General features: G+C 52.2%; 9 protein-coding genes across 9 annotated transcripts; 5 read left to right on the forward strand and 4 right to left on the reverse strand.

Annotated features, from left to right (window-relative positions):
* Positions 1 to 1,045: 1,045 nt before the first annotated feature.
* On the forward strand, positions 1,046 to 3,290 carry AYO20_05996 (hypothetical protein; the record flags this gene model as incomplete). The annotated part of the gene is made up of 2 exons (XM_022644287.1): positions 1,046 to 1,118; positions 1,171 to 3,290. The coding sequence occupies 2 exons, from the start codon at positions 1,046 to 1,048 to the stop codon at positions 3,288 to 3,290; spliced, it is 2,193 nt and encodes a 730-aa protein (XP_022499813.1).
* Positions 3,291 to 3,939: 649 nt separating this feature from the next.
* On the forward strand, positions 3,940 to 4,776 carry AYO20_05997 (hypothetical protein; the record flags this gene model as incomplete). Its single annotated transcript, XM_022644288.1, has 2 exons — positions 3,940 to 4,215; positions 4,300 to 4,776. 2 exons carry the CDS (start codon positions 3,940 to 3,942, stop codon positions 4,774 to 4,776), a joined length of 753 nt encoding a protein of 250 aa, XP_022499814.1.
* Positions 4,777 to 6,415: 1,639 nt separating this feature from the next.
* Positions 6,416 to 7,238, forward strand: AYO20_05998 (hypothetical protein; the record flags this gene model as incomplete). The annotated part of the gene is made up of 4 exons (XM_022644289.1): positions 6,416 to 6,465; positions 6,529 to 6,554; positions 6,605 to 7,117; positions 7,183 to 7,238. 4 exons carry the CDS (start codon positions 6,416 to 6,418, stop codon positions 7,236 to 7,238), a joined length of 645 nt encoding a protein of 214 aa, XP_022499815.1.
* A 3,238-nt stretch (positions 7,239 to 10,476) lies between these two features.
* Positions 10,477 to 14,313, forward strand: AYO20_05999 (hypothetical protein; the record flags this gene model as incomplete). The annotated part of the gene is made up of 1 exon (XM_022644290.1): positions 10,477 to 14,313. The coding sequence occupies one exon, from the start codon at positions 10,477 to 10,479 to the stop codon at positions 14,311 to 14,313; it is 3,837 nt and encodes a 1,278-aa protein (XP_022499816.1).
* Positions 14,314 to 14,877: 564 nt separating this feature from the next.
* AYO20_06000 (pyridoxamine 5'-phosphate oxidase) lies at positions 14,878 to 15,946 on the reverse strand (the record flags this gene model as incomplete). The annotated part of the gene is made up of 2 exons (XM_022644291.1): positions 14,878 to 15,674; positions 15,889 to 15,946. The coding sequence occupies 2 exons, from the start codon at positions 15,944 to 15,946 to the stop codon at positions 14,878 to 14,880; spliced, it is 855 nt and encodes a 284-aa protein (XP_022499817.1).
* Positions 15,947 to 16,785: 839 nt separating this feature from the next.
* Positions 16,786 to 17,799, forward strand: AYO20_06001 (hypothetical protein; the record flags this gene model as incomplete). Its single annotated transcript, XM_022644292.1, has 6 exons — positions 16,786 to 16,854; positions 16,968 to 17,036; positions 17,093 to 17,108; positions 17,286 to 17,365; positions 17,440 to 17,485; positions 17,558 to 17,799. 6 exons carry the CDS (start codon positions 16,786 to 16,788, stop codon positions 17,797 to 17,799), a joined length of 522 nt encoding a protein of 173 aa, XP_022499818.1.
* A 1,520-nt stretch (positions 17,800 to 19,319) lies between these two features.
* On the reverse strand, positions 19,320 to 23,299 carry AYO20_06002 (hypothetical protein; the record flags this gene model as incomplete). The annotated part of the gene is made up of 3 exons (XM_022644293.1): positions 19,320 to 22,666; positions 22,720 to 22,866; positions 22,915 to 23,299. The coding sequence occupies 3 exons, from the start codon at positions 23,297 to 23,299 to the stop codon at positions 19,320 to 19,322; spliced, it is 3,879 nt and encodes a 1,292-aa protein (XP_022499819.1).
* Positions 23,300 to 24,357: 1,058 nt separating this feature from the next.
* On the reverse strand, positions 24,358 to 25,008 carry AYO20_06003 (hypothetical protein; the record flags this gene model as incomplete). The annotated part of the gene is made up of 5 exons (XM_022644294.1): positions 24,358 to 24,383; positions 24,439 to 24,504; positions 24,572 to 24,722; positions 24,880 to 24,894; positions 24,961 to 25,008. The coding sequence occupies 5 exons, from the start codon at positions 25,006 to 25,008 to the stop codon at positions 24,358 to 24,360; spliced, it is 306 nt and encodes a 101-aa protein (XP_022499820.1).
* A 432-nt stretch (positions 25,009 to 25,440) lies between these two features.
* On the reverse strand, positions 25,441 to 26,617 carry AYO20_06004 (hypothetical protein; the record flags this gene model as incomplete). The annotated part of the gene is made up of 3 exons (XM_022644295.1): positions 25,441 to 26,364; positions 26,415 to 26,519; positions 26,570 to 26,617. 3 exons carry the CDS (start codon positions 26,615 to 26,617, stop codon positions 25,441 to 25,443), a joined length of 1,077 nt encoding a protein of 358 aa, XP_022499821.1.
* Positions 26,618 to 26,981: the final 364 nt, after the last annotated feature.

Genomic DNA, 26,981 nt, shown 5'->3' on the forward strand with positions numbered 1-26,981 from the left:
AGCTCGATCAGGTTATGACAGCATTTGCCTGGAGGAGCTCATGAAAGCAAGCTCTAACGAGGCAAGCTTACTCATTACAGGACTGAGTCTCATGATCACAGCTGAGTTCTGGTAGCTTCACATTGGAGGCATACCTAGTAGGAGTAGGTATGGAACAGGGATGGATAGCCGGGAAGAGAGCTTTAGAGCTTTCGATAACAGGAACTTTCACCATGTGGGGGTTTCTAGTCAGATGTCAGATTCGGTTTCGATTCGCTGGATGTAAGCTGGAGAGCTGCGGGAGGCGCCCCAAGAATTGAATAGCTTCCCTTTGCTTGCCAGGAAGCCATGCCGCTTACCTAGCGATAGTGGCGGGTCATCAGCGATCAATGCAAGGCCCCGGTAAGGTGGAGGGGCAGAGGAGGGCCATCTGAAAGGCTAACGGGTCAAACACTCCTTCTACGTGGATTTGTATAGTAGTGACAATAAGAGGAGGAGATGTTGAAGAGCAAGGCAGGGTGTTTCTCTGGTGACAACGAGTTTGCTGTCCAAGTTGGTGGGAAAAGGAGGAGGAAGAGACGGATCAGATCGGCGATAGCGGTGATACTCGATGCTACCTGCAGGTACTAGGAATGTACCAAGTAGGTAGATTGCGTGCCTAGTAATAATAAGGAGGCTGGGAACGCCTACTGTCTCTGTGCCTACATACCTAACTTGTAGGTAGTTAGCTACTGGTGCTACCTCTGTAGGCCTTCTAGGCGTTATCATTCCCCTCTTTGAACGCCTAACCTGTACGAGGTACCTAACTACAACTCCTCATCGGATCCACCCTCTCCGTCACCATCCGATCTGCCGCCCATGCCATGTCCACTGGCCTTGCTAGGCATGGCACCAACCATCCACCCACCATCCACCACCCACCGCACAACTTGAAGTCGCGATAATTTGATTTCAACCTTCATCCCTCTACCCTTTCCCGTTATCAGCACGTGATGGCAATTTCTCCCACCCTATGCGACCCAAATTCCCCAGAGGCGAGCCGCCCCAAAGAGGCCTCAGATAAACAATGGCACAACCCTCTTTAACTGAGCAACCTATGCAGACTTCCAAGGTCGACTCAATACCCCACCATGATGCAGGTGAGTACTTGTCCCTTCTGATGCACGCCGACTCAACCTGACCGTCCCGCAGATCAACCCAACACCCCTGTAACCTCTCGCTCTCCGCCAGCGTCTACAGATGTTGACGATAACCCGCGGAGTCCCAAACGGCGACGACTTTCCACAGATGAGCAGCAGCGGATAATCAAGAGTGAGGCTGAGGGGGAAGTCGCTGGAGGACAGCCGGAGCCAGCAGTCGCAACATCTACACCAACACGCGAAGGTCAAGATGGAGAACCAGAAGCAAACCTTTCTCAGCCACGGCGCGCTTCCACAGAAACGGTTCAGCAGGTTGTCGGGTCTATCGTCAAAACAGAAGGCCCCGATATACAGGTCGGGGCTGGAATACCCGCGACGGCAACCGGAGTCCAAAATGGAAGCGTTGCGACAAGACCCTCACAGCAACAGTCCCCTGCGCCTAACACCCGGCTGGATAACTTACCCTTCCTCGACAAGCAGTCGTCCCAGCTTTTGACCTTCCTATCCCGGTTGACACCGACCGAAGCCATGGGCCTGTCAAGTGCTCCCAATGCGCCAAGCACCAAAGAGTATGCAGCATTGCGCGCTGCGTTTGATCGAACCAGGAGGCTGCTCAGCCCAGGATGGCCCTTTCTGTCGCCACATGACTTGGGACTACGCAACGGCAGTCAGCTTGAAATCATCCGTAAGGCCAACCAGGCAATCTTCATGTCCAGCATTTTCACCGGAGAGATAGGTCTTCGGGACATGGACAGGAGTTTTCTTGCCGTCTTCGTCCCCGAGAATGGCAAATTACTAAAAGCGCAGGCTTCGATGTACCTCGAACTGAAAACCCAGGGCTTCATTACTGCCTGGAGAACAGGTGCTGCTCCACCCAATGTTGTTATGGCAGACCTCTTCGGACCTGACCTGGACAAGGCTCTCTTGGCAAGAAGGCCTGGCACCACGGGTCTGGCCCCAACGGAGCAGGAGTTCCTCATCCGGCTCGCGTCCCGTCGGGACATTCTGCAAAGCCATGTGAAGAACAACACCCTTGATCAGCTCCCCTTGAAGTATAGGTGGGAGGACTTTAGTCGAGAAGTCTCCTCCTATCTGATCAAACATATTGAAAACTCCTCCAATCCTGGTGACGGTGTCTCGAACGAAGGCAATGACCCCACTAGGAGTCTTCATCGAGGCCAGATGGAAGGACAGTTCTCTATTCACGGCCCGCCACTCCCGGTCTCATCGACCGACTCCATCCTCTCCTCAAAGTCTTTGGTGAAGCATGCTTTCGAGCCCTCGGATGACGGCGACTTTGTTGCGCAGGCGGCGAGGGCGGCAGAGATTGCCCTTCGAAGTACGCTGGGCCTAGCATACTCGGACAAGATACCAGAAGGACCAGCGCCGACAACCCCCACGATACAGCAAGACACTTCTACAACCCGTCCACCATCGGCACCACTTTCCGAAACCCGTGACCTTAACTTGAACACAGCCTCGTCTCCATCACCTGCAGTCGATCTAAAGTCCACGACGGAGGAGATCCCCCATGCCTCTCAGACTGCTCCCACGTCAGTCCTGTACGAGAGAGCCCGGTTGGCCGCCACAAAGGCATCACTTGCCCTTGAAAAGAAGCCATTGGTGCCTAGTCAGAGGCGTCCATGGACCACGGAAGAAGAGAATGCGCTCATGACCGGGCTAGACCAGGTGAAAGGACCCCACTGGAGTCAAATTCTAGCCATGTATGGACCTGGAGGCACCATTAGTGAGGCATTGAAAGACCGGAACCAAGTCCAGCTCAAGGACAAGGCGCGGAATCTCAAGCTGTTCTTCCTGAAAAGCGGCATTGAGGTGCCCTATTATCTCAAATATGTGACCGGCGATCTGAAAACGCGTGCTCCTGCCCAAGCACTCCGGCAAGAGGCCAGGGAACGCGACAGGCTACTGGCAGAAGGGGATGACGCTGCATTAGATGAATTGGTAGGCGATGTTGAGGGCGAAGAACAACTCGGGGAAGACATATTTGACTCTATGTCCAATCAAGAGTCGCCTCTCACCAATGGGGCCGGACAAGGCGCTCCCGCCGACGAATCTAAGAAGCCCTTTGAACCGAGCATGGCAGATGTTGAGGCCCTCATCGCGAAAGCAAGCGCAAGCGCACAGACGTCGCAGTCCGTCGAGTCGACCTAGTCATAACACTAAAAGAGGAAGGGTAAAGTTCCCTCTTCTAGAAAGTAACACGATCCTTTGGAAGTTGCCAAGTCTTCATCGAACGATTCCCAACATTGAGTAGCAAGATAGCGTAGTGTGATTGGCTGACACAATGCCTTCTCATGGAGGCGAAAACGCCCTTCACTCTGGCGAAAGGATTTGCTTCAATGGACCTAAGGAGATATCTTGGAGACGGATGAGGTATATGGGTTAAATCCGGTGACATGGACAATACATGAGTATCTGTTTAACTCAATGTATTGTGTACCCGGTATCTCTGACCGTGAATATGCTGGCAGGAGGACAATGATATCCCGCTGTCCGTCCCCAAGTTGGGATTTGTCGCAAGGCTGAAGCACTAGCAAGGCACAAGGCCAAACCTCGGATAAATTGTGGCCGATAACTCTTTTCGGTTCTCGCATCGGGAATCTCCACTTCTACGTACGAGGGCAGAACTGCAGACTTACGAGTCTGGGCCCTTCATCGTGCATAGAAGCGAACACCAACAACCTCAACATCACGAACTCGTGTTTCGTGTTCCGACTCCTTTTACCAAAAACATCATACCGTCCACACCTACGTCACTCCAGTTCTTTCATTATTTTGAATCTCAGATGATAATACAGCCATGTCATCTCCAGGCGAAGCAACTGCAGGCGACACCGCCCCGCGAGATATCGATGTCGATGCCGATGCCGATGCCGAAATGGAAGATGCCACCATCACCGCCGCCCAAGATGCGCCAGCACGGCAGGAGGAGGATGGCGACCGTGACATGACGACACAGACGGACACACAGCAACCGAATGCGACGGCGACGACAGCGTCGAGTCTACCGCATCACAATCGCAAGGATGTGACGTTGCGAGAGTTTTTGAGCAAAATGGATGATTATGCGCCGATTGTACGTTCCATATCTATCCCTCTCCCACCCCCTTCCCTAGCCTATCTTCACCATGCTAACCTCTGCTTTCCGTCTCTCATCTAGATCCCCGACGCGGTAACAGCTCACTATCTCACACTCTCGGGACTGCCACCCCCCTCACCATCCGATCCAACGGGAGCCAGCACGAACACGACGCCCCTCCCGCTCGCTCGTCTCCTCGCTCTCGCAACACAGAAATTTGTCGCCGATATCGCCGCCGACGCCTACCAATACTCGCGGATCCGCAGTTCGAATAATGCCGTAAGCGGTCCCGGTATGGCTGGTATGGGCGGGGGCGGAGGCGGAGCGTCTTCGTTCACGGGCGGTGCGGCCGGCGGATCTGGGGGCGGAGGCGCCGGTGTAGGTGGCGCAGGGGCAAAGAACCAGCAGAATACATCGCTGGGGGTGCAGAGGAGCGGGTACGGCGGTGGAGGACAAGGTGGCAGCGCCCAGGGCAAGACCGTCTTGACCATGGAAGATTTGGGCATGGCAGTACAGGAATATGGCATCAACGTCAAAAGGGGGGAGTTCTACAGATGAGTCAACAGCGTTACAAAAGACTCGCATTTGGGAATGGGGGCTTCTTATTTTTTTTGTTCCATAGGTGGTTTGTGGCGCGCATAGCGAACATGGGGAGTGAAAACTCAAGGGACTGGATGGGACGGGCAAAGTCCATGAATATCGGCAGACAAATGGTTGAATTGATTTGCACAACCATTGGATATCACTTTGAGCATCTCGTCATGGCGCACAGATATTGAGCGCGTAATGATCGACTGAGCATGATCACAGCTTTCAATGAATCAAAGTATACGCTTCCCGATAAGTTTCTCCACCGCAGATGATTCAATCGACCCTCTCCGACCTAAGGCTCTGTGTGTGCCTAGCATCTTCTCCGTTTGGCCTCCACTAGCTTGAGGAGAACACCTGAGAAGATATCTCGGGGCTGTGATTATGCTGTAGTCGTCGCTTTTGTAGGCTTGATACAGGGAGAGATTCCTCAAACTTTGCGCGTTCTCGCAGAATTTCCCTCCTTGCTATTATTCCCTGCTGTCCGTTCGAGTTCTTCACTTGTTCTTGCTCATCTTATACGTGAATCGTTTTCTTGTACTACGTCCCAGTTAGCCCATCATCCTCGACCATGCTCTCTTCCTCGCAGGATCTCTCGGCTCTCCCTTCGTTTGAGGTCGAGAGAGGACCATTCTTGGATAGGGTGCCAGGGTACGACTTACGGCACGAATTCGCCCAGTTTCCGGCCAACCATCTCTTCAGTGATGTACACGTCCTGGTATATCTTGCCATTGTGCACCGCAAACTTCAGGCCGACAAAATTGGGTAGGATGGTGGCGGACCGCGCCTGGGTTTTTATCGTCGGGGGCGTTTTGCCATGAACGACTGTAGGAAGCTCGGGGAAGACGAGGTTCGGTCCTGTGCATATGATTGACAAGATGTCAGCGACCGAGCGAAGGTTATAGGGATCACACGTTGTGATGGCAGGGTGGTAGCAACCTCAACGGCGCCTGCATGGGTCGTTAATGGGTGGCTTTTTATCCCGCGTACCTTTCCAAACGGACCGCTTCAAGAGCTGAAATGTGGCACGCATCGTTTACCGCAGGAGCATGGCCATACAAGTACAGTCTGGAACTGTGGCCGACAAAACCCGAGAAAACAATAGTGAGTGGTCGTGGAGAGGAAAGTTATGTGCAAGGCAATTTACAAGTATATTGCGAGCACAGACCAATGGACAAAGTCTGTCGACTACTAATTACTTGGTCCGATCGAGGCTTGTGGCCGTTGGCTCCCTTTCCCGACAGAGCTTGCTCGCAACAATTTGATCCCCATAAAAAATCTCTCTCCACATCTGCTGCATCCTAATCTGGATCTCGGACTCGCGATTCGAATTCAGTCGGGGCCCTTCTCGGTCAGGAGTTAATTTTGCGACCTCTGGGGGTAGTCCTGATTTCCTCCCTTTTCGGCTTCGCCTTTCTCTTCAAAGTAGGACATTGTCATGACCGTGCCATAGCGATACGTTTTCTCCTCCTGTTTCTACCCACGGAATCCAAAGTTCCGCAGCATATTCTCCTTTAAACACACCCTCCTCACCTCCGCCAGAGCCCGCGAACATATACTCGGAGTCGACCCGCGAACCGGGGCCTTTTGCTACAAGACATATTTCATCATGGCGCAAAGCGCAGTGGGATCGTATTCAAACCCGCTCAAAAAATTCAAGTATGACGCGCATATCTCTGCAGATAGTGTGGGTGGCACTTGGGGCTGACAAGATGTCTACAGGCTTGTATTCTTGGGGGAACAGAGTGGTATGTGCTGATAACTCCCGGCCATGGACTGTCCTGCTCTGCTCACACAGAATTGTATGAATCAGTTGGCAAGACCTCCCTAATAACCCGATTCATGTACGACTCCTTCGACACCACCTACCAGGCAACCATCGGCATCGACTTTCTCTCCAAAACCATGTACCTCGAAGATCGCACGGTCCGCCTCCAGCTGTGGGACACAGCCGGGCAAGAACGCTTCCGGTCCCTCATCCCCTCGTACATTCGTGACTCGTCCGTCGCTGTCGTGGTCTACGATATCTCCTCTCGCAAGACCTTTGAGCAAACACGCAAGTGGATTGATGATGTAAGAGGGGAGCGAGGAAACGATGTGATTGTGGTCCTTGTCGGCAACAAGACAGATCTGGGCGACTCGAAGAGGGAGGTCACCACGCAACAAGGAGAAGAGGAGGCCAAGAGAGCTGGCGCCATTTTCATGGAGACCAGCGCAAAGTTGGGCCACAATGTCAAGGCGCTTTTTAGGAGAATAGCGCAGGCCTTGCCAGGTATGGAAGGCGAAGGGGAGCAGCAGCCAAATCCCCAAAGTAAGTGCAGATTCAAGTTTTGTTCACTTGGCCGACAGGTACTGACGACGGTGCACTTGTCACAGTGATTGATGTGTCAATAAACAACCAGAAACCAGCCGAGGAAGGCTGCGCTTGTTGATACCGAGTGGAATTTCGAGTTCCAGTGCAAGCTACAACTCAGACCGGCTGGCCTCGTGGGCTGCTCCAATGTTGGATTATGATGCGAGTGAGCCCATGCAGAAACCACGGTTCGGGGGCAAGACGTGCCGTAATGTTTCTTGGCAGCTGAAAGAGCAAACGATCAGAGTGACGGGTGGACATTGCATGGAAGGCATGCTGTCCTGTATATGTGGCCGTTGTCTATATTTCGATCCTGGGCCATGGATGGGGGAGTCGAAAGATCCATGGACGGTGTTCGTATCGAACTGCGAGTGTGTGACAGATATGGCAATGAGGGCTTTTTAGCATAGCATGGCGTTTTGGCTGTTTTTACTCCCTGGAATGAGCGGGATTGGCAGAGCGCAGAGGTTGTGCATGCCTACTTGCTTGTCCATTGGTACGGAAGAGAAGATGTTACTGTGTAAAAAGGACAAGAGGACAAACCGTCCGTTCGGTCATTAATTGTCAATCAAGCCACCATCAAAACACCCCACTGTTTTCGTATAGTCCCAGTACCGGGGCACCCTTGCACTGACCACGCTGCCATCTCTTCCCGCCCATCCACCCAACTTTCTACTCACCTACCAATCATGTTTCCCGTATCTCTTCCTCTTCACAAGCGGGCCATGGTCCAGTCACTTGCGGGGAGGGGGTGAAATCGTGTTACCACACGTCGCAGCAAACGAGATTTCCGCACGTATGTATGGTATATCTAGGAAACATATCTGGGCGCAGAGACGGAATTTGTCTCAAACCGAAAAGGTTGAATCTTCGTCTTTCTGCCCGTTTGGTTTGGTCTGTCGAGGAGGTATGGGTCCCCCATTTACACCCATACATGAGTCCGCAAGCACGGGGAGAACGACATCACTTGTAGGTGCACACAGAGGAAAGTCTAGCTGCACCCGAGTGACCTTCAAGGTACTGCACGGAGTATATATGGATAGATTGTAGCCACTGCATACATACACCGTTTCCCACCACGCGCGGAATTGTCGTCTTTACTTCTCAATTCTCTGACCTCTTAGTTCTGTCTCGGACCATTCGTGAACAATGCAACTTGACGAAGCGAAGGAGGTATGTGATATCGTGCCAACACGTTGTCTTGACTGTAAAGACACTCTCCAGCTGTTGTGGTCTCCGATTACGAGGCTGTGGGCGCCACGGGGCTGACGTACCGACTCGCCGAGTACCGGGCACGGCCACGCGAGGTAACCTCGCGACATCGACTGCAGAAGACTAACCGCATATGGCAGGTATACCTCGTAACCTGCACATCTTCAAGTTAGTAAGGCATAAGTCAACGGCGGTTGGAGGATTAGCTGGTGGCACACTGCTAGTACGCAGATATTGGGAAGTGTGTAAATAGTAATCTGCAGCCCACGTGTTGGTTGCTAATTAATCCAGAAACCCTCGCCAGACCTCTGAGGAATTGCTCAACCCCCCCCTTATCAGACTCCGCTGGGCTTCTACCCCTGTACCGGCGAAACCCTGAACGTCCCGTTCGACAGTGAGAGACTACACCAGAAAAGCCACATTCTTCTAGATGCTGTGTTGTAGTAGTTTGCCCCTTGCCCAGACAGGCACAACTGCCTCCTCAAGCATACATCAAGTCCAATTTTTGGGCTATGGTCATTGCGTGCGTGACGAGCCGAGCCTGGGCCACCGCTGACCACTTTTTCTGTCTGGGGACAATATACCAATGCGGTTCCTATTAAAACAACGCTATTGCCAAGCAACCGTACTCCTTGAGAGGATGTGTTTGAGTCTAAGGTAACCATGATCTCGTCGTCATGTCGACGCCAAACGAGGGACAAAATGACGAACGCAGGCTACGGTGACGAGCAATAGGAGAACTTGTTTGGTCAGACATACCTTGATGTTTCCCCAACTCGCCTTAACCGCGTATTGACTCGTGAAGACTTGTGTGAAGAGTGCGAATTGGAGGATGGTCTGATACTCTAGTGTATACCTATTCATCGCCTTCCCTGCTCTTGTGCATGTATTCAGAACTTTCCCTGGTCGTTCTCTGCTCGTTCATCACAAGTTCCAAGAGCTAGCAAACCGAGTCCGAAAGACTAGATAGGTGTATCGAGAAGTCAACGACGTTCCTCCGATTATTAGACCGGAGATTGGGCGATGCATAGGGTTTTGCTCCTCGCACGATAGGTCAATAATTGTTGTTTCCCCTCAAAATACAGGGTGCAAAGCCGCAGGTGGTTTACATCACCACAGATGTAACGAGAGAGGAGGGTCGCATTGCTATGACTGAGGATCAGCATTCATGCACGAGGTCGATCTGTACTCTTCTGTATCACGGCGTCCGCGTACTTGTAGAGACAGCAGTAAACCGTATTAATGCTTGTGCATACTCCGTATGTCATTCAGTCATGTCTCAAATTGAAATTGATGACTCGCACTGAACTTTTGGTGCGTTAGCTTCGCAAGAAAGGTCCGTCAAAATTGGGTCCGGGAAGAACAAGTTCCAGGTGCCCGAGCCCGGTCTTAGGCGATCAAATTTTGGGCCCCCCAAGTTTTCTCCATGACGATTCGTTCGGGGAGGACGATACTGCTCCAGGGGCTAATTATCGAGGGCGTCACCCCCCGGAAGCCCTATGTAAGGACCTGGGCGATTGCCCTTAATGAGCAACTCCCATGCTCAAGGTTCGGCCCCTAGCCTTGTCGGGTAAGTACATGACACGTGCCTCGAAAATCGACAGGAATCTCGACATGAAATTCCCTCACGCACCCGAAAATCGCCATCAGCTTCGCCAGCTTCACGGCTCCATCTCCCATTTCTCTGCATCTTTGGTTGGCGAAGGGGAGCTCCTGAAGCTCCTAACTCTCCCTGTAAGCGACACCAACTAACTGGATTCGTCTCTCATCCACCTGACTCAATTTGGGGCCAGCCTGGCGATTGCTTCCATCCTGCTCCGCCAGGCACGAGTTTTACGAGTACGAATTAAGGTCTGCCTGAGCGACCTGGATATTTCTACCATTTCATACAACATCCTGCTTCCTCCCCTACCACTCTACGATTGACACGCGACCATCATTAGACACTCCACTCCGAGTGTCTTGTCATTCTCTTCCATCATTCCACCTCTTCGGTACAGCGCGTTCATTGACGACTTTCGAGTCGTCTAATGAACCTGCCTAGTTCGCCTTCATTCCTATTCCAGACGTTGCTCTTCGATAGGAAGAGAATCTCTTTCTCCTAAATGCCTTTCAAGCCCTTCGCACATCTCGCCCGTGTCAGTGTTGCAAAGGGAATCGCCCATACTTATGCTCCGTCCGTTGTCGCTGCTGGCCAGTCACTCGGACAGTTCCAAAATTATCCAGTCGCCAAATTCACAAAAACCACACACCTCCAAAATGCCTTCTCAAGCCCATCGGGTTCCGGCGCAGGTGCGAAGGCAGGTTACACTACTCAATCAGGCGGTGGTGATGCCTCGTTAGCACAGTACTACGCAGCCTGGCAACATGCGCAACAGACGGGTGATGACTCGGACTGGAAAAAGCATGAGGTCGCGAGAAGAATAGGCTGGAAAAATCAAGAGAGGGTTGTACCTACATCGAAACACCACCGAGTCGAGTCCTACCGACCTGTCGACCTCCTCCGACCCACTACCCGCCTGACTGTCTCCCGCGTCAACAGTGAACGAGCCACTCCTAAGATTCAAGATGCCGAGGAAGCTCTGGCGGAAGCAGAAGCACTCGCAAAGGTAGATGAGGAAATTGCAAAGGAGATCGCATCCCGGCAGATCGAAAATGCTGCTACTTACGATGAAGCCGTTGGCAGTCCTGTTGCTAGCACTCGAGCACCGAGTCCCTCTGTTCCAGAAACCGGCGCCACATCATTTGAGTCCTCGACTAGCCTCGAACACACGTCGTCACCTACGGACCTCACCTCACTTGCATCGGAGGAATCTGTCCTCTCCGATCAGATCGTCCAACTTGGTACCCAGCACCGTTATAGCGAGATCCCAGCTCTGTTCGAAGCGATCATCAAAGATGGCCATGTCCCAACTGTGGAGGCATACAATCATATCTTGGTCTCTGCCATCCATCTCAGTCAAGGCTACCAGCCGTGGCCCAGGGCTCTCGAGGTGTACGGGGACATGACAAAACGGAACGTCGAACTCAATGCAACATCATATGTGATCCTCCTTCGCTTTTTGGCCGCTAGAAGTCTTGAGGCATACCAAGTGCAAAAGAATCTCGGTGAAAGAGCTGCTCGATATGGTAGTGACGGTTCTTTGGTCTTCCCCTCTGCTACCAGACAACATCAACTCTACGCAGCCGACACATCGCTTGCATTTGCTACGAAGTTGTACAACATTGCGCGGGCAACTCTTGAAGATTTTCCACTTTCCGCAGCGGTATACAATGCGCTAGTCAAGGCCTGTGCCCAATCCGGCATGGTCGGGCATATGAATTCGCTGCTTGCCGACATGAATGCTCAAAATATTCCATTGGCGCCACAGCTGTATACCACGGTCATCGATGCGCAAGCCTCCGTGCAAGACATCCACGCCGCTCAAGGATTGTACGAAGAGTATCGTGACCTCGCCATCAGCAGAGCTGCCAATGATCCGCTTGATCTAAAGGTGTATGCGTCCTTGATAAAGGCTTACTACGCTTGCGGACTTGCTGAGACTGGGCTACGTTTCTATGAGAAGATTCTCCAATCTTTCAATGGGTCGGCAAATGAACAAGCCTTGTCGGAGAGCTTGACGAGCATTTTCGTACTGGATGGACTCGTTCGTTATCACATTGAAAACCAGGCCTACTCGACAGCGATCTCAAGCCTTGATGATTTCACCCTCCCATCCGCCGTGCGAGACGAGGCACTATCGAGGATCTCCACCGCTGCGGCTGACGCAGGAAATACTGACGAAGCTGTTCGATCCTTTGATGCCATCAGCTCGGTGAATATGAAGGCCGAGCCTGTCATGGCTCTTGCTGCTTTGTATATTCGAGGTGGTGATATCAACAAGGCCAAGTCGGTCTGGAATAACGCTCACTCCATGCAAATTGTTCCAAGCACTGACTTTGCCGCAATGTACACTTTGGCTTTGATCAATTCTGGTTCCGTCGAAGAGGGTGTCGCTGAAGCACGGTTGATATTTCAACGTATCCGTTCTTCGGCAAGCACTGAACCAAGCCATCAACTCGCTGTAGCCGAAATCGACGAGGCAATCATCCTCTTCGGCGAAGCTCTTTCCAAGCAACAGGCTGTGGTCTCTGCAACAACAAGCATCACCTTGTTGCGAGCCATGATCGAAAATGGAGGACTCGTCTCTCCAGTTGCCCAGCACGCTATTGCAAGCTTGGGACCAGAATGTGTCCACCAGCTCAATGCTCAGGATATCGCTTTGGCTCTTCACGTGCAGGCTCAAATGCTCATGTATCAAGAAGTTGTGGACGCTGCCCATCCTGCCAGGTTTTCCCATCTTCTTGAGACCGTGCTTAACCGCGGCATCCTCATGGATCCCTCGACCGTTCACGTGGTGAGCGAGAGCTTGCCCAAAGTTGGAGGTGCTCGACCTGATCTCCTGCAACGTTGGAATGAGCTTCTTCACCCCGCTACCCCAATCCCTGTGACGGTGCCACAATCACCCCTGTCGCCTCACCTGGCGCTTCTCGACGCAGCAACCAACGACACTTTCGATCCCTATGCTCATACTACTGACTATCGTGCCTCCAAGGCGATATCCGAATTGGTTGAGACCACGACAGGCCGTATTGAACACCATCTCAATGACGGTTTGTCCCGACTGAGAAACGTTCGTCGAGCAGGCAGAAATTTGCATTATTCTGCCTACGCGAAGCTGATTACCGCGGCCGGAAAATCCAAACAGGCGAATTTGATTCAAGAGATTCTGAGCATGGCACATGCCGACGTCCCAATGTCATTGCAGATCCCATCGGTTCGTGCAGGTTGGATTTTGATCTTGGACTCTATGATTGCGGCCTGCTTGACTGTTGGAGATCGTCAACAAGCAAGCAAATTCCATCAAGACCTTCTTGATATGGGAGCGGCGCCTTCTGCAAATACCTTTGGCATTTATATCACCACTCTTGAGGGAACTTTTGATGAAGCTACCGAGGCCGTCAAGATTTTTCAACGTGCTTTATCGGAGGGAGTCGTTCCAAGTGTTTTCCTCTACAACGCCGTTATTGGTAAGCTGGGCAAAGCTCGACGGATTGACGACTGCCTCCGGTACTTTGGCGATATGGAGGGTCGTGGCATCCGTCCTTCGTCTGTCACATATGGTACACTGGTGAACGCTCTTTGCCGAACAAGTGAGGAGCGCTTTGCAGTTGACATGTTTGACGAGATGGAGGCAGCACCTAATTATCGCCCTCGACCTGCTCCATACAATTCCATCATCCAATATTTCCTCAACACCAAGCGTGATCGAAGCAAAGTCTTGCAGTACTACGAGCGGATGAAGTCCAAGAACATTAAACCTACATCTCACACGTACAAACTGCTCATCGAATCATACGCGTCTCTGGAACCTGTCAACCTGGCTGCTGCCGAATCCATCCTTTCCGAAATGAAACAATCCGGTGTTCAACCCGAGGCAGTTCACTATGGGTCGCTGATCCATGCCAAAGGGTGCGTTATGCACGACATGCCCGCTGCCAGAGCCGTTTTCGATTCCGTCTTGCAAGATAGGAACATTCGTCCGACCGACACACTGTACCAGAACTTACTCGAAGCAATGGTCGCCAATCACGAAGTGGAGAAGACGTCCGAGATTCTAGCCGATATGGAAAGACGTGGCATCTCTATGACCCCCTATATTGCGAACACGCTGATCCACGGGTGGGCAGGAGTAGGCCAGGTTGCCAAAGCTAAAGCGATTTACGAGCAACTGGGCATGGATAAGCGCGAGCCCAGCACCTACGAGGCCATGACACGAGCCTTCCTGTCCGCGGAAGATCGGGCTAGTGCCAACACGGTGGTGCAAGAGATGCTGAAGAAAGGCTATCCTGCAGCTGTCGCTGATAAAGTGCTTGCATTGGTGGGTGGTGTTACAGCTTAAAATTCTCGCGTCGATGCATCAAAAATTTTCCGGTCGAGTGTGGCGATGAACGCTTGCCTCGACTGCTTCATTCCTTTTGTTGATTGATTATGATACCCAGGAAACGAGCCACGACTACATGGTGGTTCTGTGCATATCGGTGTTCTCGTTTCGGCTGTCCTTCTAGCGACAGCCTTGTACATGGTGTTTTATGTGTGGCGCATATGGAACATGATCAGCACGCCCTACTTGTCTTCTGGCGGGAGGCGCTGGCAGGAGCTTCATGGGGGCAGATTTCGGAGGGAAAGGGAAAATGGGGCTGACCATGTACAATAGAACACCAAGAATAATCTCTACTCGCTACTCTGATAGATGATCTAGACAGCCGAGGTTTTGTCTAGATCCGTTGTGTAGTCCTCCAGACCGGAGTTGACTTGCTGAATACCGGCAAGAGCTGGTAAGAGGAGGGCTGGCGAAGAATCCAACTCTCTATATTGAAACCTCTACAAAGATCCGAGTTTGTGTTCCGTTTGTAAGTTTGTAATTGTGATATGATGCGTCGTTCGTCCCCTTGTCGCCTTCATTTTATGGGCTCAGTCTCTCAATCTTCCACTTTGGCTCGCTGTCTTGGTCGAGATCATCTCCTATCCTGGTGTACAGGAAGCGGTCGTGTAGTCTGCTTTCCCGTCCTTGCCAGAACTCGATCGTCTCAGGTATGATCCTCAGGCCACCCCAGAAGGGCGGCACGGGGATGTGGTCCTGGCCTTCGAACCGGGCCTCCATTTCCTTGACACGGGCTTCGAGGGCAGCTCGTCCGTCGTCTTCGGCTCCCTCCTCCGCTGGCGCGTCACTCTTCTGCTCCGTTTCGGATTCTGCAGTCGTTGACGTCGGCGCGCGAGGCTCCAAGACACTTGTCTGCTGGCTGGCCCACGCTCCGATCCGCGACCCTCTGGCCCTCGTGTCGAAGTAAAGCTGGCTCTCCTCGGCACTGACCCTTTCCACCACGCCCTCGACCCTTACCTGCCTCTCGACGGGCTTCCACCAAAAGCAGAGACTCGCGTACTTGTTCGAGGCGATGTCTTTTGCCTTGCGCGACGTGCCGAAATTCGAGTAGATGACGAACCCGCGCGAGTCGAGTTCCTTGAGGTACACGACGCGGTTGGACACGCGGCCGCTGGGGAGCGAAGCTGTGGACAGAGTAACGGTCTCGGGCACGGCCGTCTTTAGTGCGGGATCGGTGAACCAGGAGTGGAATTGCGTGAAGGGGTCTGTCGACAGGTCCGAGCGACGGAGCTTGGAGTGGGTGAATTGTGCGGCGCGATGCGGTTGTTGGTCATGTTGCACCTCTTGCGAAGGCTCTAGCGGGGCCTGGCCAGGGGCGACTGGAAGAAGTGAGTTGTTAGATGGTTGTGCCGACGTGATTCGCGCAGCGTTTCAAAGCAGGTCTTAATTCTTCAACTTGAAAGCAGATGCCCTCCATATCTGTTTTATATACCTCTTAGGTGTCTGAGCCAAGCTCGTCCTTATCTGGGGGCCAGCACCCTTGGCCTTCCCGACTTTTCTGTGCGCTCTGGATAAGGAGTCAGGGAGACTTACATATCAGTTTGCCATTTGGCACCTTGGAAGAGTTGGAGAGCTTTGCTTGGTGGAGCATTGTGAAAGTTCCAAGTTGTGCAATAGAAGTACAAGGTCTGAAAGTTCGCGGTATCATGTAGATGGGGATTTCAGAGAGATAACGAACAATATGAGCAGTATACACGGTAGACTTGGGCCTGGGAGGTGGTGTGGATGCTCAGGTGGTCAAGCCTTGGGCATCAATGGAATCAAATGACAGCCTCCTGATTCGTCATTTGATTCTGATGTCACCAATCACGTGAGGTGCCAAGCCTGTGCTCACGTGCTAGGCACCACGAGACCAAAACGAGGGGGAACCAATTTGGCCCCGCGCCACACGTTGCACATGAAATCCTTCCTTCTTCCTCCTTTCCCCACCTTTTGCCCAAGATCTCACACCGAAGACAGCCAAACCTCACCAAGCACTACCACCACCACACCACCACTACCACTCAACCAGTCGACAGGGCATCAAATCATCCCTCTTGTTTCAGCTTGCTATTTCAGCCCGATCCCAAACAAGTCGACACAGAACACCTTGCAGTCTGCCCTCCTCCTACACGTCTCATCCTGCGCTACCTGCACCCGTCTGGAAATCCCCGTGTTTGGGCCTTGACCAGCTGTTCAAGTCGTGGCGCCGGCCCTTGTTCCAATCCTTCCAATCCATCCACTTCTCAGCCTAGCTGGGCCCTGTTCTCACACAATCAGGCACCTGCATTCCGCTTGCGTAGGCGCTCCAAGGCTGTCTCGCGCTCCTCGGGTCCTTTGGCTTCCCCCATCGCTGAGCCTGACCTTTTGTCAAAAGTCCAACGCAGACTAGCGTCTTATCACCCTCCTCGTATATCTCAGCCCCGTCTCGTCCTTCATCTCTTCTTCCATATGCCACCTACACTCGAGAAGATCGATACCAACCCTCCCCCTTCTACGAACAAATCTAAGACCGCCATGGTATGTGAATTCACTGCCGTTTTTGGCACATCTCCGACTCGATTCTGCCTCCGGCTTCGGGCTGCCTAGATTTCGAGCAAACAAACTCCGAGCTAACTTGGCACGCCTTACAGACTCCCGTCACCCACAAACACTTGTCCGATGAAGAGGTCAAGGCATACAAGGATGTCTTTGCTTTGTTCGTAAGTATCTCCTCGACACGGAACAATTGTTTGTACCCAGACTCACTCTACGGTAGGACAAAGATGGAAGCGGTAAGGTTACTCCAGCCTTGATATCTACGGTCTTTTTCGCAGAGGAAACTCAGCCTTGTCGGAGCAATCCCATGTTACGACCTCCAAAAGTTCAATACCTTTGCAATGATTTGCGACTATTGTGCTCCGAGAATGGGATTCACAATTGCCCTTGTCGCTGACATCGCTATGGCATAGGTACCATCACGGCGCAAGAACTCGGTGAAATCATGAAGTCTCTTGGCCAGAATCCCTCCGATTCAGAGTTGCAGGATATGGTAAGATCTCGCATAGACCTAGCTTCATAGCAAGGTATGGAGTCTGCTCGGTCTACTAATGCCACCCACTTCAGATTAATGAGGTCGACGTCGATCGATCCGGCAGCATAGACTTCGAAGGTAAGTTTTTTCTACTACGGCTTGATCATCTCTAGGGAGCGTTCCTTCACAATTAGTCTGACAATGCTATAGAATTCCTCAAGATGATGTCTACAACCGTCAAGGCTCAAGACTTTGCTCATGAGACCCGCGCCGCATTCAACGTCTTCGATAAAGACGGTTCTGGCACCATTTCTGCCGACGAATTACGTCAAGTGATGAAATCCCTTGGGGAGAACTTAACGGATGAAGAGATCGACGAGATGATTCGCGAGGCGGACAAGGACAAGAACGGAACAATAGATTGTACGTTTCACCACTCCCCACAGTTCTGATTTAGTTCTTGCTTTTGTGGAGCGAAAGAGCCGTTGCTGGCATGGAATCCCCCCTGGTCTATCTGCTTCTAAGCCTGGCTTGCATGTCGTTTCATCAACGATTGGATGCTAATCGCTAATCCGTCGCGGCACAGATGAGGAATTCGTGCAGCTCCTCTCGCCCAGACCGTAAACGCTAACGATCCACCACATCTATGCCTCGCTGCTCTACACGTATCTGGCGGGTACTTTTCATATGGCAACGACGATATCCGATGCATGACTGTCAAGCACGACCCCCTTCCCCCCAACAGCATAACGATATTACACTCTCCCGCCTACACCTCCCATGCAAACCCAACCCCAGCGTGCCCAGATACGGTTGTCACGCAGCGCTTGGTCGGTCATTTTTGATTTTTATCCTGTTGTCCCAAATGGAAAGTAACAAGTCGGGTTTAGTTTGGCAAGTGGTGGACATGATCTCTCTTACGGCCGCTTTAGACGAAGCTGCTCTGCGTGCTAGCCTGATTGCTTGCTATGACGATGATGATGGAAACCCAAGGGCTTTTCTTATTGTCAAAGATAAATCTCTGCAGACCTCTCCCTATTTGCCTACCTACATAGGTAGCTTAGCTTAGCTAGTCTATGACGAACATGGAACACAGCATTGCGAGACTGACTCCGCTGCAAGTCTACACTGTTCTCTTCTCTGACTCCCTCCCTCCGTCTCTCTTTCTATGTGACCGAGCTTTCAAACAAACACACAAAGCATTGCATTCATTTGTTCATTTCAAGCCGATATCGGTTTCGGTTTCGGTTTCGGGATTCCAGGCCTCGATAGAACCTACGCTATCTTACTAGGCAGGTATCTATCTATCTATCTAGGCACCTAGCTGGGTATTTCGCATTGTGTGTGCGCATGTTTTGTGTTTTTTTTCAAAGGATATGTAATCCCATCCATTCCATCGTATCCTATCCTATCCTATCCCATCCCATCCCATTCCTTTCCACCCATCCGCGGTCCGAATACAGCCAAAAGTACAACAATCCAAAGTACAGATATGACAGGTTCCCCTACACAGTAAAGGATCAGTGCATAAACACCCACACACACATTCGTCCGTATCAGGGGAACAGAGGATCCTGATCCAACCCTCCCTTCCCCCAAAAAGGATTTACGAGTACGTATCCTGCAGGTGGTCTGGTCTTCCCAATAAACTCACATTGAAAACATTCAGAATGGAGTGGTTTGCTAACATGTTCAATCCTGCTTCAGGCTGTGTTCTGCCCGGTAGACTTGCAAGCTGCAAGCCCCATTTGTGTTATGAGACCTCCGAAGAAAATACAGTAGTAATCAGATTTCAAGCCCCTTTTGCCTCAGTGCCGCCAGCATCCAGAGCGCTGCCAGCGCTGGCGAGTGTCAAAAAAAGAACAGAGGCGACCATTAATCCCTATGAAAAAGAAAGTCGCCTTCCGTCCCGTGGGCAAGTGGCATGCCGCCTTCCGCCTTTTTCAAAGACGCCGTAAGAGGAAATATCCCATCAGTTTGCCTTGGACGCCTGTCTCGATCTCGGTCCGCCTCTATTTCGATAGCCTTTGCCGCCAAAAGAACTTGATGAGCTGGGTGGACCGCTGCTGAAGCGTGACCGACTGCCATGATGTGGCGCCGACGATCCTCGCACGGGCAACTCCTTCTTGATGGCCTTCGCCGGACCGGGGAACTTGATCAGCGCAAATTGGGGGCCTGTGGACCGGTGCCGTTCGAACCAATTGTTGACCATGAAAGGAATCACCGAGGTAATCTCGGGTGGTGAAGCCACTGTCCTTGACGGAATGAATGGCGGCATTGGCAACGTGAGCATCTCCAATGGAAACTTGATGGTCGGTAGCGAGCCTAGTTCTCGGTCCTCAAAAAGATCATCTTCACTTTCGACATCCTTAGTCGTGACCGACGTGTCACTAGACAACAAGATTGGCCCTGCTTCAACAGGAAGCGACACTGAGGCCGCAGGAACAAGCACATGTTGAACGTCAAGAGGCTCTCTAGTCGACGACGCAACTGCAAGCACTGTTCCTACTGGTTGAGCGGATTCCCGTGCGGGAGAGCTCTTCTTGCCTAGTAAGCCATTGAATCGTTCCTGCCATGAAGGGTTCTGCACGATCGGAGTGGAGACTGCTCGAAGTGTTGCTGCAGGAGGCGGTGGTGGTGGCATGGAAACCCTTGCTGCCCAGGTCAATGGTGTGGCCGGGGAAAGGTCGGGTTGAATATGTGCAGGGCTGGGTGGTGTCAGTGGCATCGCAGGAGGTAGTTTGACGACGGGTTTCTGTGGGAAATGCACGACTGGCCTAGTGAAGTCTCCGTCAAAGGCAGGGTGGAGGCTCGCATATTCTTCGGCAGGAGGCGGCGATGGTGTTCGCGGCGGCTCAGGGTGACTGTAAGTGACTGCACGTCGATCATGGAGAGGATGTTGTAGACCAACGGGTTGAGGGAAGAACCTCGATCCACGACCTGGCGGACCATTCATGCTTCGCGAGCCGATATCCGCGCCAGGCAACGATCCTACAGCGCCAAAGACGTTGGATGCGGGCACGGATGACTGCGAAACGCCCGAGATTGATCGCTGTGCCTGATCACCGACCTGCACCTGTTTCCAGGTCTCATTAAAGGTGTAAGCAGGGCCCTGCCGAATCCCAGTCCGTAATTCTTCCTCGCGCCTTGCCGCCATTTCCCGCTGCACCCGCTCACTCTCTACACGTTCTTGTTGACTTGCAACTGCATGAAAGCCGTTCCAAGCGTCCACGCCGTTTGCCCTCGGCCCATGGGGGACGCCATTCACGCCGGGTTGGATATGTTGAGGCTGAGGTGGAGCGATCGGAGCAGGTTTTGTCGTGGGAAACAGCGAATCGGCCTCACTATCAGCTGCTAGCGGGCCCGGATCTGGAGAAGTTACTGTTTGATACGGGTACGGTCTGTTATCTGCAAGGATGTGATTGACATGCTGAATCTGTGGCGAGCGGCCCGAGTGCGGCGTTCGACCATTCATCCAACCTGCTGCTGTGGAAGATGTCCTCGACAGATCCTGAGGCGAATATCCTGCCAGACTCTGGTCGAAGGTGCCGTTTCCGAGAGCCTTGTTGTTGGGCAGACCCCAAAGGTTCGCTGTTTGGGGCGCACGATGGTCATGGCGGACGTCTCCCCATCCACTTCTCGCATCATTTCCAACTGAACTTGGTTTGGGCAACTTGGGACTCGGTTCGGAAGCGGGAGCTGGTTCTTGCCCACTCGTTCGTCGAACTTCCGACACAGGCCTGACACCGTTGACGATAGGAGAAGGTACCTGTAATGTTTCCTGCTTGGCTTGATCAGATGTGCTGGATTCAACCTTCTCTCGAACGGGTATCCGCTGCGGCTCTGGTGCTCGGGACAGCGCAGAGGCCATCTTTTTGACCGAGTCCAAAGAATGCACTTTCATCATGCCGTACTGCTGCGGCTCGCCAGAAGGGAGTGGCTGGGGAGGTTTGGGCGGGGAGTGAGTAGTGATCGTGGTCGTGCTTCCAGTTGCCACAGGGACGTGGGCAGATGTGGGAGACTGCTCAATGTCCTTCTTCGCTTCATTTTCCGCGTCTCCTGTTTCTTTTGCTGGTTCCTCCGGCTTTTTAGCATGCTTGGGATCTGGTCCAAGTGACGCCAGCTTCAATCGAATGCGTTCTTGTTTCTCCGCCTCCAATCGTTGCTCTTCTTCTATCTTCCGCTTTCTGGCCCGTTCAATATTCTCTTTCATCAAAGCTCTTTGTTGAGCTCGTTGAGCTTCGATATCTGCATCCAATGCCGAGGTGGGACCGACAGACACGTAATCGCCCGTCCCACGAGCCTGATATGTTGGTGTCTGAGTTGCCGAAGGTGGACCATCCCTCGAGATTGGCCGAATTGCCGATTCAGCATCATGTCTTTGAGTGTCAATGGTCGGCATAGGTAAATCCCCTGACTTGATGGACATTCGTCGGCCGAACTGCCCGCTACCGCCTGAAATAGTGGACGACGCTCTACGTCGAGCTTGATCTGTGCTTGTTCGAGTGGTTTGAAAGGCTGGGGAAGGTTCGGCGGGAGCGTGCGTGTCAGCTTGGCTTGGTCTCTGCAATACAGCAGGCGTCCGAAAGCCTTGATCGTTCCTTGACATCCGTCGTCGGGGCTCCGGCACCGTTTCATACCGGCCAGAGCCCGGGACGTACAATTCTCGTTGTTGACCAGGTATTGAATCCCGCCATGAGCGGTTGAAGTCATCCGCCGAGATCTCCTTGGCCGGCGACGGCGCTTTCAGTAATGAAGGGCTTTGCGTGTATGGGTGGCTAGGCATAAATCTGCCCGAGGGAGGTATTGGCTGCGGATTGATGGCAACGGGCGAGATCTTGTCAACCGGAGGCAATGGTGCCCATGGGGATTTAGCTGGGGCCGGCGCCGGAGTCGCCTTTGTAATGATCGATGGCTTTTCGGTAGGGGTCCTAGATTGAAGAGTCGCTGCCTTCTGCGCCTGTTGCCGTTCGGCGCTTGCGCCCAGTTTGAGCACCATCGCATTAGGACCGACCGAACTCGCAAATTGAGGTGCGACTGCTTTCGAGGCATTGGCAGACTTTGACTGATCTCCGGCTTCAGAAGGGGTCGCAGGTTTCTGTGAGGTTTGGGGAGTGACATCGGCGTGAGTCAGTGTGCTCTTGGTGCCATCGTTCCATTCGATTGTTTCCGGAGCCCAGTCATCTTCGTCGTCGTCAATGTCTGCCCACTTCGCCTCTTTCCCTTCACTGTCTGCTTGGATTCGCGAGGTCAGATGGATTCCGTACTGCTGCTTAAGCTCTTCGTCGGTCAAGTGCTTTGTCGAAGGTTGTGGCGTAACTGTGACACGATCAGTATCCGGCAGATCGGAACGCAAGCGGATGGGACCATACCTCTGTTCTTGTTCCATACCTGCATGGGATCCGGACTGGCGCTTTGATAGGGCTTCGCCTTTGACTGTAAGGAGCTTGTGGTTTTGGCGACTAATCGTGGACGCCCTGCTTGGGCGAGGGACGAGGATGAGGAATGGGGAGTAGTAGCTGGACTCGGATGTTAGTTGCGGCGGGTTAGAGCCAGAGCGCACGTACTTTTCTCACTAGGTTTTGTCGCTGCGCTCGCAGCGATGACCTTGGGGACCGAATACTTTGCGAAGCTGACAGGTTTGGCAGCGAATTTCTTCAAAGGTTTTGGTTCCATGACTTTATCACCAGCGACACTCCCCTCGGCCCGGCTCGTATCTGTGTCTGAGCGAGCAGAACCATCCTCGAGTTCTTCCATTTTGAGACTTGACACTGTATGGATTCCATTCTCTTTTGGCGTAACCTCTGTTTCCACCACAGCACTATTCCTACCAATAACGTCCCCAGGAACTTTGATATCAGGTGTAGATGTGGTCGCAGGTACGTCGGAAGGCGAGAGATCGCCCACCGACTGAGATTGGTTTACCACATCTTGTGCTCTCTGCTCTGCCATAACAAACTCGGACCTAGACAAAGGAGGAGAATGGTTAGAATGCCTGATTCGTATTGATTCGGTGGCGTGAGAGTACCTGTTACTGCGCGTAGTCTGCCACGGTTGCTAGCCTGTCGGTTTTTGCCCGTCAACGCACGACTGCGCTTTGAGGTCGCGGAGGGGACTCGGTGCGGGATTCGAGGAGGAGAGGCGAAAGAAGTAATACAACACCTCAAAAAGGGGGTACAAGGGTGTGGAAGAAGAAGAAATGGTGGTTGTTGAGTCAGTTGAGATGGGAGAGGCTGCGCCTTTGAAGTCGACGGCCCGTCGTGTCGGGTTGCGGCAACCTCGCCTTGGCGCTCGTCTTTGTACCGAGACGCGCACCAAAAGTATTGTCAACGCTAGTAATAGAATGACAAGCTGATCAAAAGACAAAAGACTTTATTTTCGTTGCCCCTTACAGCGGCCCCCGGAGATATCGGAGCTCAATCCTCGGTACCTACAGCGCCTATCAAGACTGAAAATATAGACTAAGCTACCGCCTATTAGCTCTAACTTGTAGCTAGGAGATAGGTATAAGTGCCTATAAGCTTAGAAAATCTTCTGTCACAGTAAGTAGTATTTGTCATTCGAATTAGCGTAAACAGTACTTGTAGTCCGCGCCCTCGTACAGCAGCCGCATTTCATCCATTCAGCAAACTTTTACTTCGTCCTCGAAAGCCATTTCATTACTTGTGCTATCCCATCTCTACATTCGCCGAATACGCTGTGGTATATTGACCATTGTCTGGGAAAGGAGGGCCATGAAGACGCAGACCGCGACCGCAATTCTCTGACTCACCATTTGCGAGGGTACCGCAAACGGAGTCTTCCATGCCCTCAGAACACTACGGAGGGTCTGAGATTCTAGCACGGAGCTACAGGTGCAAAAGTGGAAACAAAGAAGCGACCAGGAAGGAATATGGTCTGAGAGCAAATAGGTCTTGATAATGCGCCTTTCCGCGAGTTCAACAGGTTTATTTTGGCGTTATGTACAAAGTCGATGACCAGTGACTACCCTCCTTTCAATGCAGTATCGATCAGTGAGCATTGTTTTTGTGGTGTCCTACATGCGCAATTAGTCAAGACCGGCTCTGATGCTTTAGTCTGGCAGCACATACTCAGATGGAAATAGTATTCCATGCTGTAACCCATTGCCATGATCCCGAAAATAACGTGCCAGATAGCTGTTGCCACAAGATTAGCCATTCAACGATGTTCTATCCAGCCGAGTGTCGCGCGGAAGAGACGTACGAGCTGCTGAAGGATTCTTGCCAAAGTATTTTGCCTGATACCACCCTAGCGGTCCACCGGGTGCTCGTGCTGGCGCAGGTCCTTTTGGTAGTTTTTCGTAGAATTTGGCTATTCTCGCCATTCGGACGGCATTTTTGGCAGCTCCAATGCCCTGCAATCATCCGTCAGATCTTGTTCATCGAAAATGATGTTGTCCGTGAGCAGTGTGAAGCGTGTCAGGTATCGAGGACGTGTCGTGCTGCCACTTCGCTCGATGCGCGCAGGAAATGCTCGGTAGAGAGGGTTCAAACAGTCGATAAGATTCTTACCTCTGGGTTCGCAACCTATACCATCCGAGTCAGCAAAATCCAGATTGGTAGCAGAACAGAGATACAAAGTCGAGGTTTTACCTTCGGAGGAACCAGGGTTGAGACGGCTCGGCGGATGACGAACGACATTTCGAGCTGTTCGAGTACTTTGGTCAATTTCGTGGACGCCAGTTGTTTCTCGACAGCTTACATGGGACTCAAATGCCTCCAACAGTGTTGTGGAAGGGTACTGAAGCTGTTGAATGAATTGATCCTGAGTCTAGGAGCTCCTCCATCAGGATCAGGATCAGGATCGTTGCCAATCGATGCGCAGCCAAGACGCTTATTGTGGCAACTTCGCCGAGTCAACTTGGCATGTCTGCTGATTGGCCGCTGGTGGTCGCTTCTCGAGCAGGAGTTTATTTTGATGCTGCCCCTCTGTCTGACCTTCACAATCCCTTCCAGATCAGATACGCGAGACATTGCTACTCATTCTAGGAATGTCGAATAGTTCCCACTAGCCAGCTCTTCGACTTGTCATAATGTTTCCACCCAGATCAATTGTACCTAGCCATGACGAATTTACGGTGACCAAATTTGCTGCTGTTCTGCGTACCAGTCCACTTCTCTCGTCCGTACCAAACCAACCTCTGGATGGCTCGAGAAGTCCGAGTATCCTGCCTGAATCTCAAGGTCCTGGCAATGTGCTAGTCTGCTGCTGCTGCTGTGCAACTTGACCATGTCCCCGTGCAGCCTACTTTGGTTCTGCATCCCTCTGGCTTCTGAAATCCTACCGACGCGTGGTTGGTTTGTAAGGCTTGTCTTGCGTACAGGAATGGGTGGCGGAATCAGTCTTGCGGGAGAAGCTAGTGCTTCGCCGCTGACCTGGCCACTTCGTTGAGAAGGAATTGTACTAGGGATGTGATCTGTTCCAGTCCTTGGAGGGAACAATTTTGGGAAGAAATGTTGAAGCGGCGTTCGTATCATGGGCAGATTGGCACAGATGACACCCAACCCGGCCTCGATCGTGGTCCAAATTGTTGACACAAGTGACCCAGCGGTAATGTCGTCGCCATAGGCGGAAGAGTACAGCGTTGTCAATCGTGAAATTGATGCAGCACACACAATCAGACCCAAACCGAAGACACAAGTCAGACCCAATTTCTGCCGCACCGGCAACTTGAGTCTGAATATAACTGGCGGCACCATTAAGACAATGACGAAATCCGTCAGAATGTTGTAGATGGCGTTGCTATACCACAGAGCATAGATGTCGACACAACTCGCATCAATCCGCCAGCGCTCCCATGCCCGCGAGATTGGAGAGCACTGGAGAATGGTTGAGAGGGTGAAAGAGACGCAGGCACCAATTACAAGGGCGACCAAAATCCAGCAGGTTCGAACAAACCAGATGCGGTCGGTGAATATGCGGAGATATAGGAAGAGCATTGACAGCTTGGTGCAGTTGATGGTAAGCTTATAGAATATCTGGAGCAGAAAGAAACACTTTCCCAATGTCAGAGTCGTCAGCCAAAGCATATAGAGTCCAGTCCTACCTTCAATGCCTGTTCAGCTTGTTGTTTACTGATGAGGTCAAATGGCCGGCCATATCCATAGTCCACCGCCGCAACAGAAGCACCGCATTGGACGACAAGGAACACCTGCGAAGTGGTGAGACCGCATCCAACATGTCTTGAACACGCCAACTTACCAAGGCGAGGATGGTCGTCACATCGTCCGAGCCGAGTCTGCCCAGCATCCTCATACGCCAATAGATCCGATTTGCCACGAGCACAAAGCCCAAAATAGGTGCAACTATTGATGGGATAACCAGATGAGCCCCCCGTCCACCAAGCCCGAGTGTTGTGAGATGACATTGCGAGCACGGAACTGCAGACATGTCGCTGTAGCAGGAATCCTGATGTTGAGGCGGCTTAGTTTTGGGACAATGGCAGTTGAGACAGATCAGGTTCAGGTGTCAGTTCTTGTGCCAGCGATATAAATACCGTTGTTGTGGTAAACTGGACATCCTCGAGGCACATGCGGCAAGACACGGGATAGCCGTCGCGGAAACCGAGAAGAAGGCGGGTAGCAAAGGGATCTGCCCAAGAAGCAATCAAAAT

This window comes from Fonsecaea nubica (assembly GCF_001646965.1).
Source record: "Fonsecaea nubica strain CBS 269.64 chromosome Unknown Scaff36, whole genome shotgun sequence".
NCBI lineage: Eukaryota > Fungi > Ascomycota > Eurotiomycetes > Chaetothyriales > Herpotrichiellaceae > Fonsecaea > Fonsecaea nubica.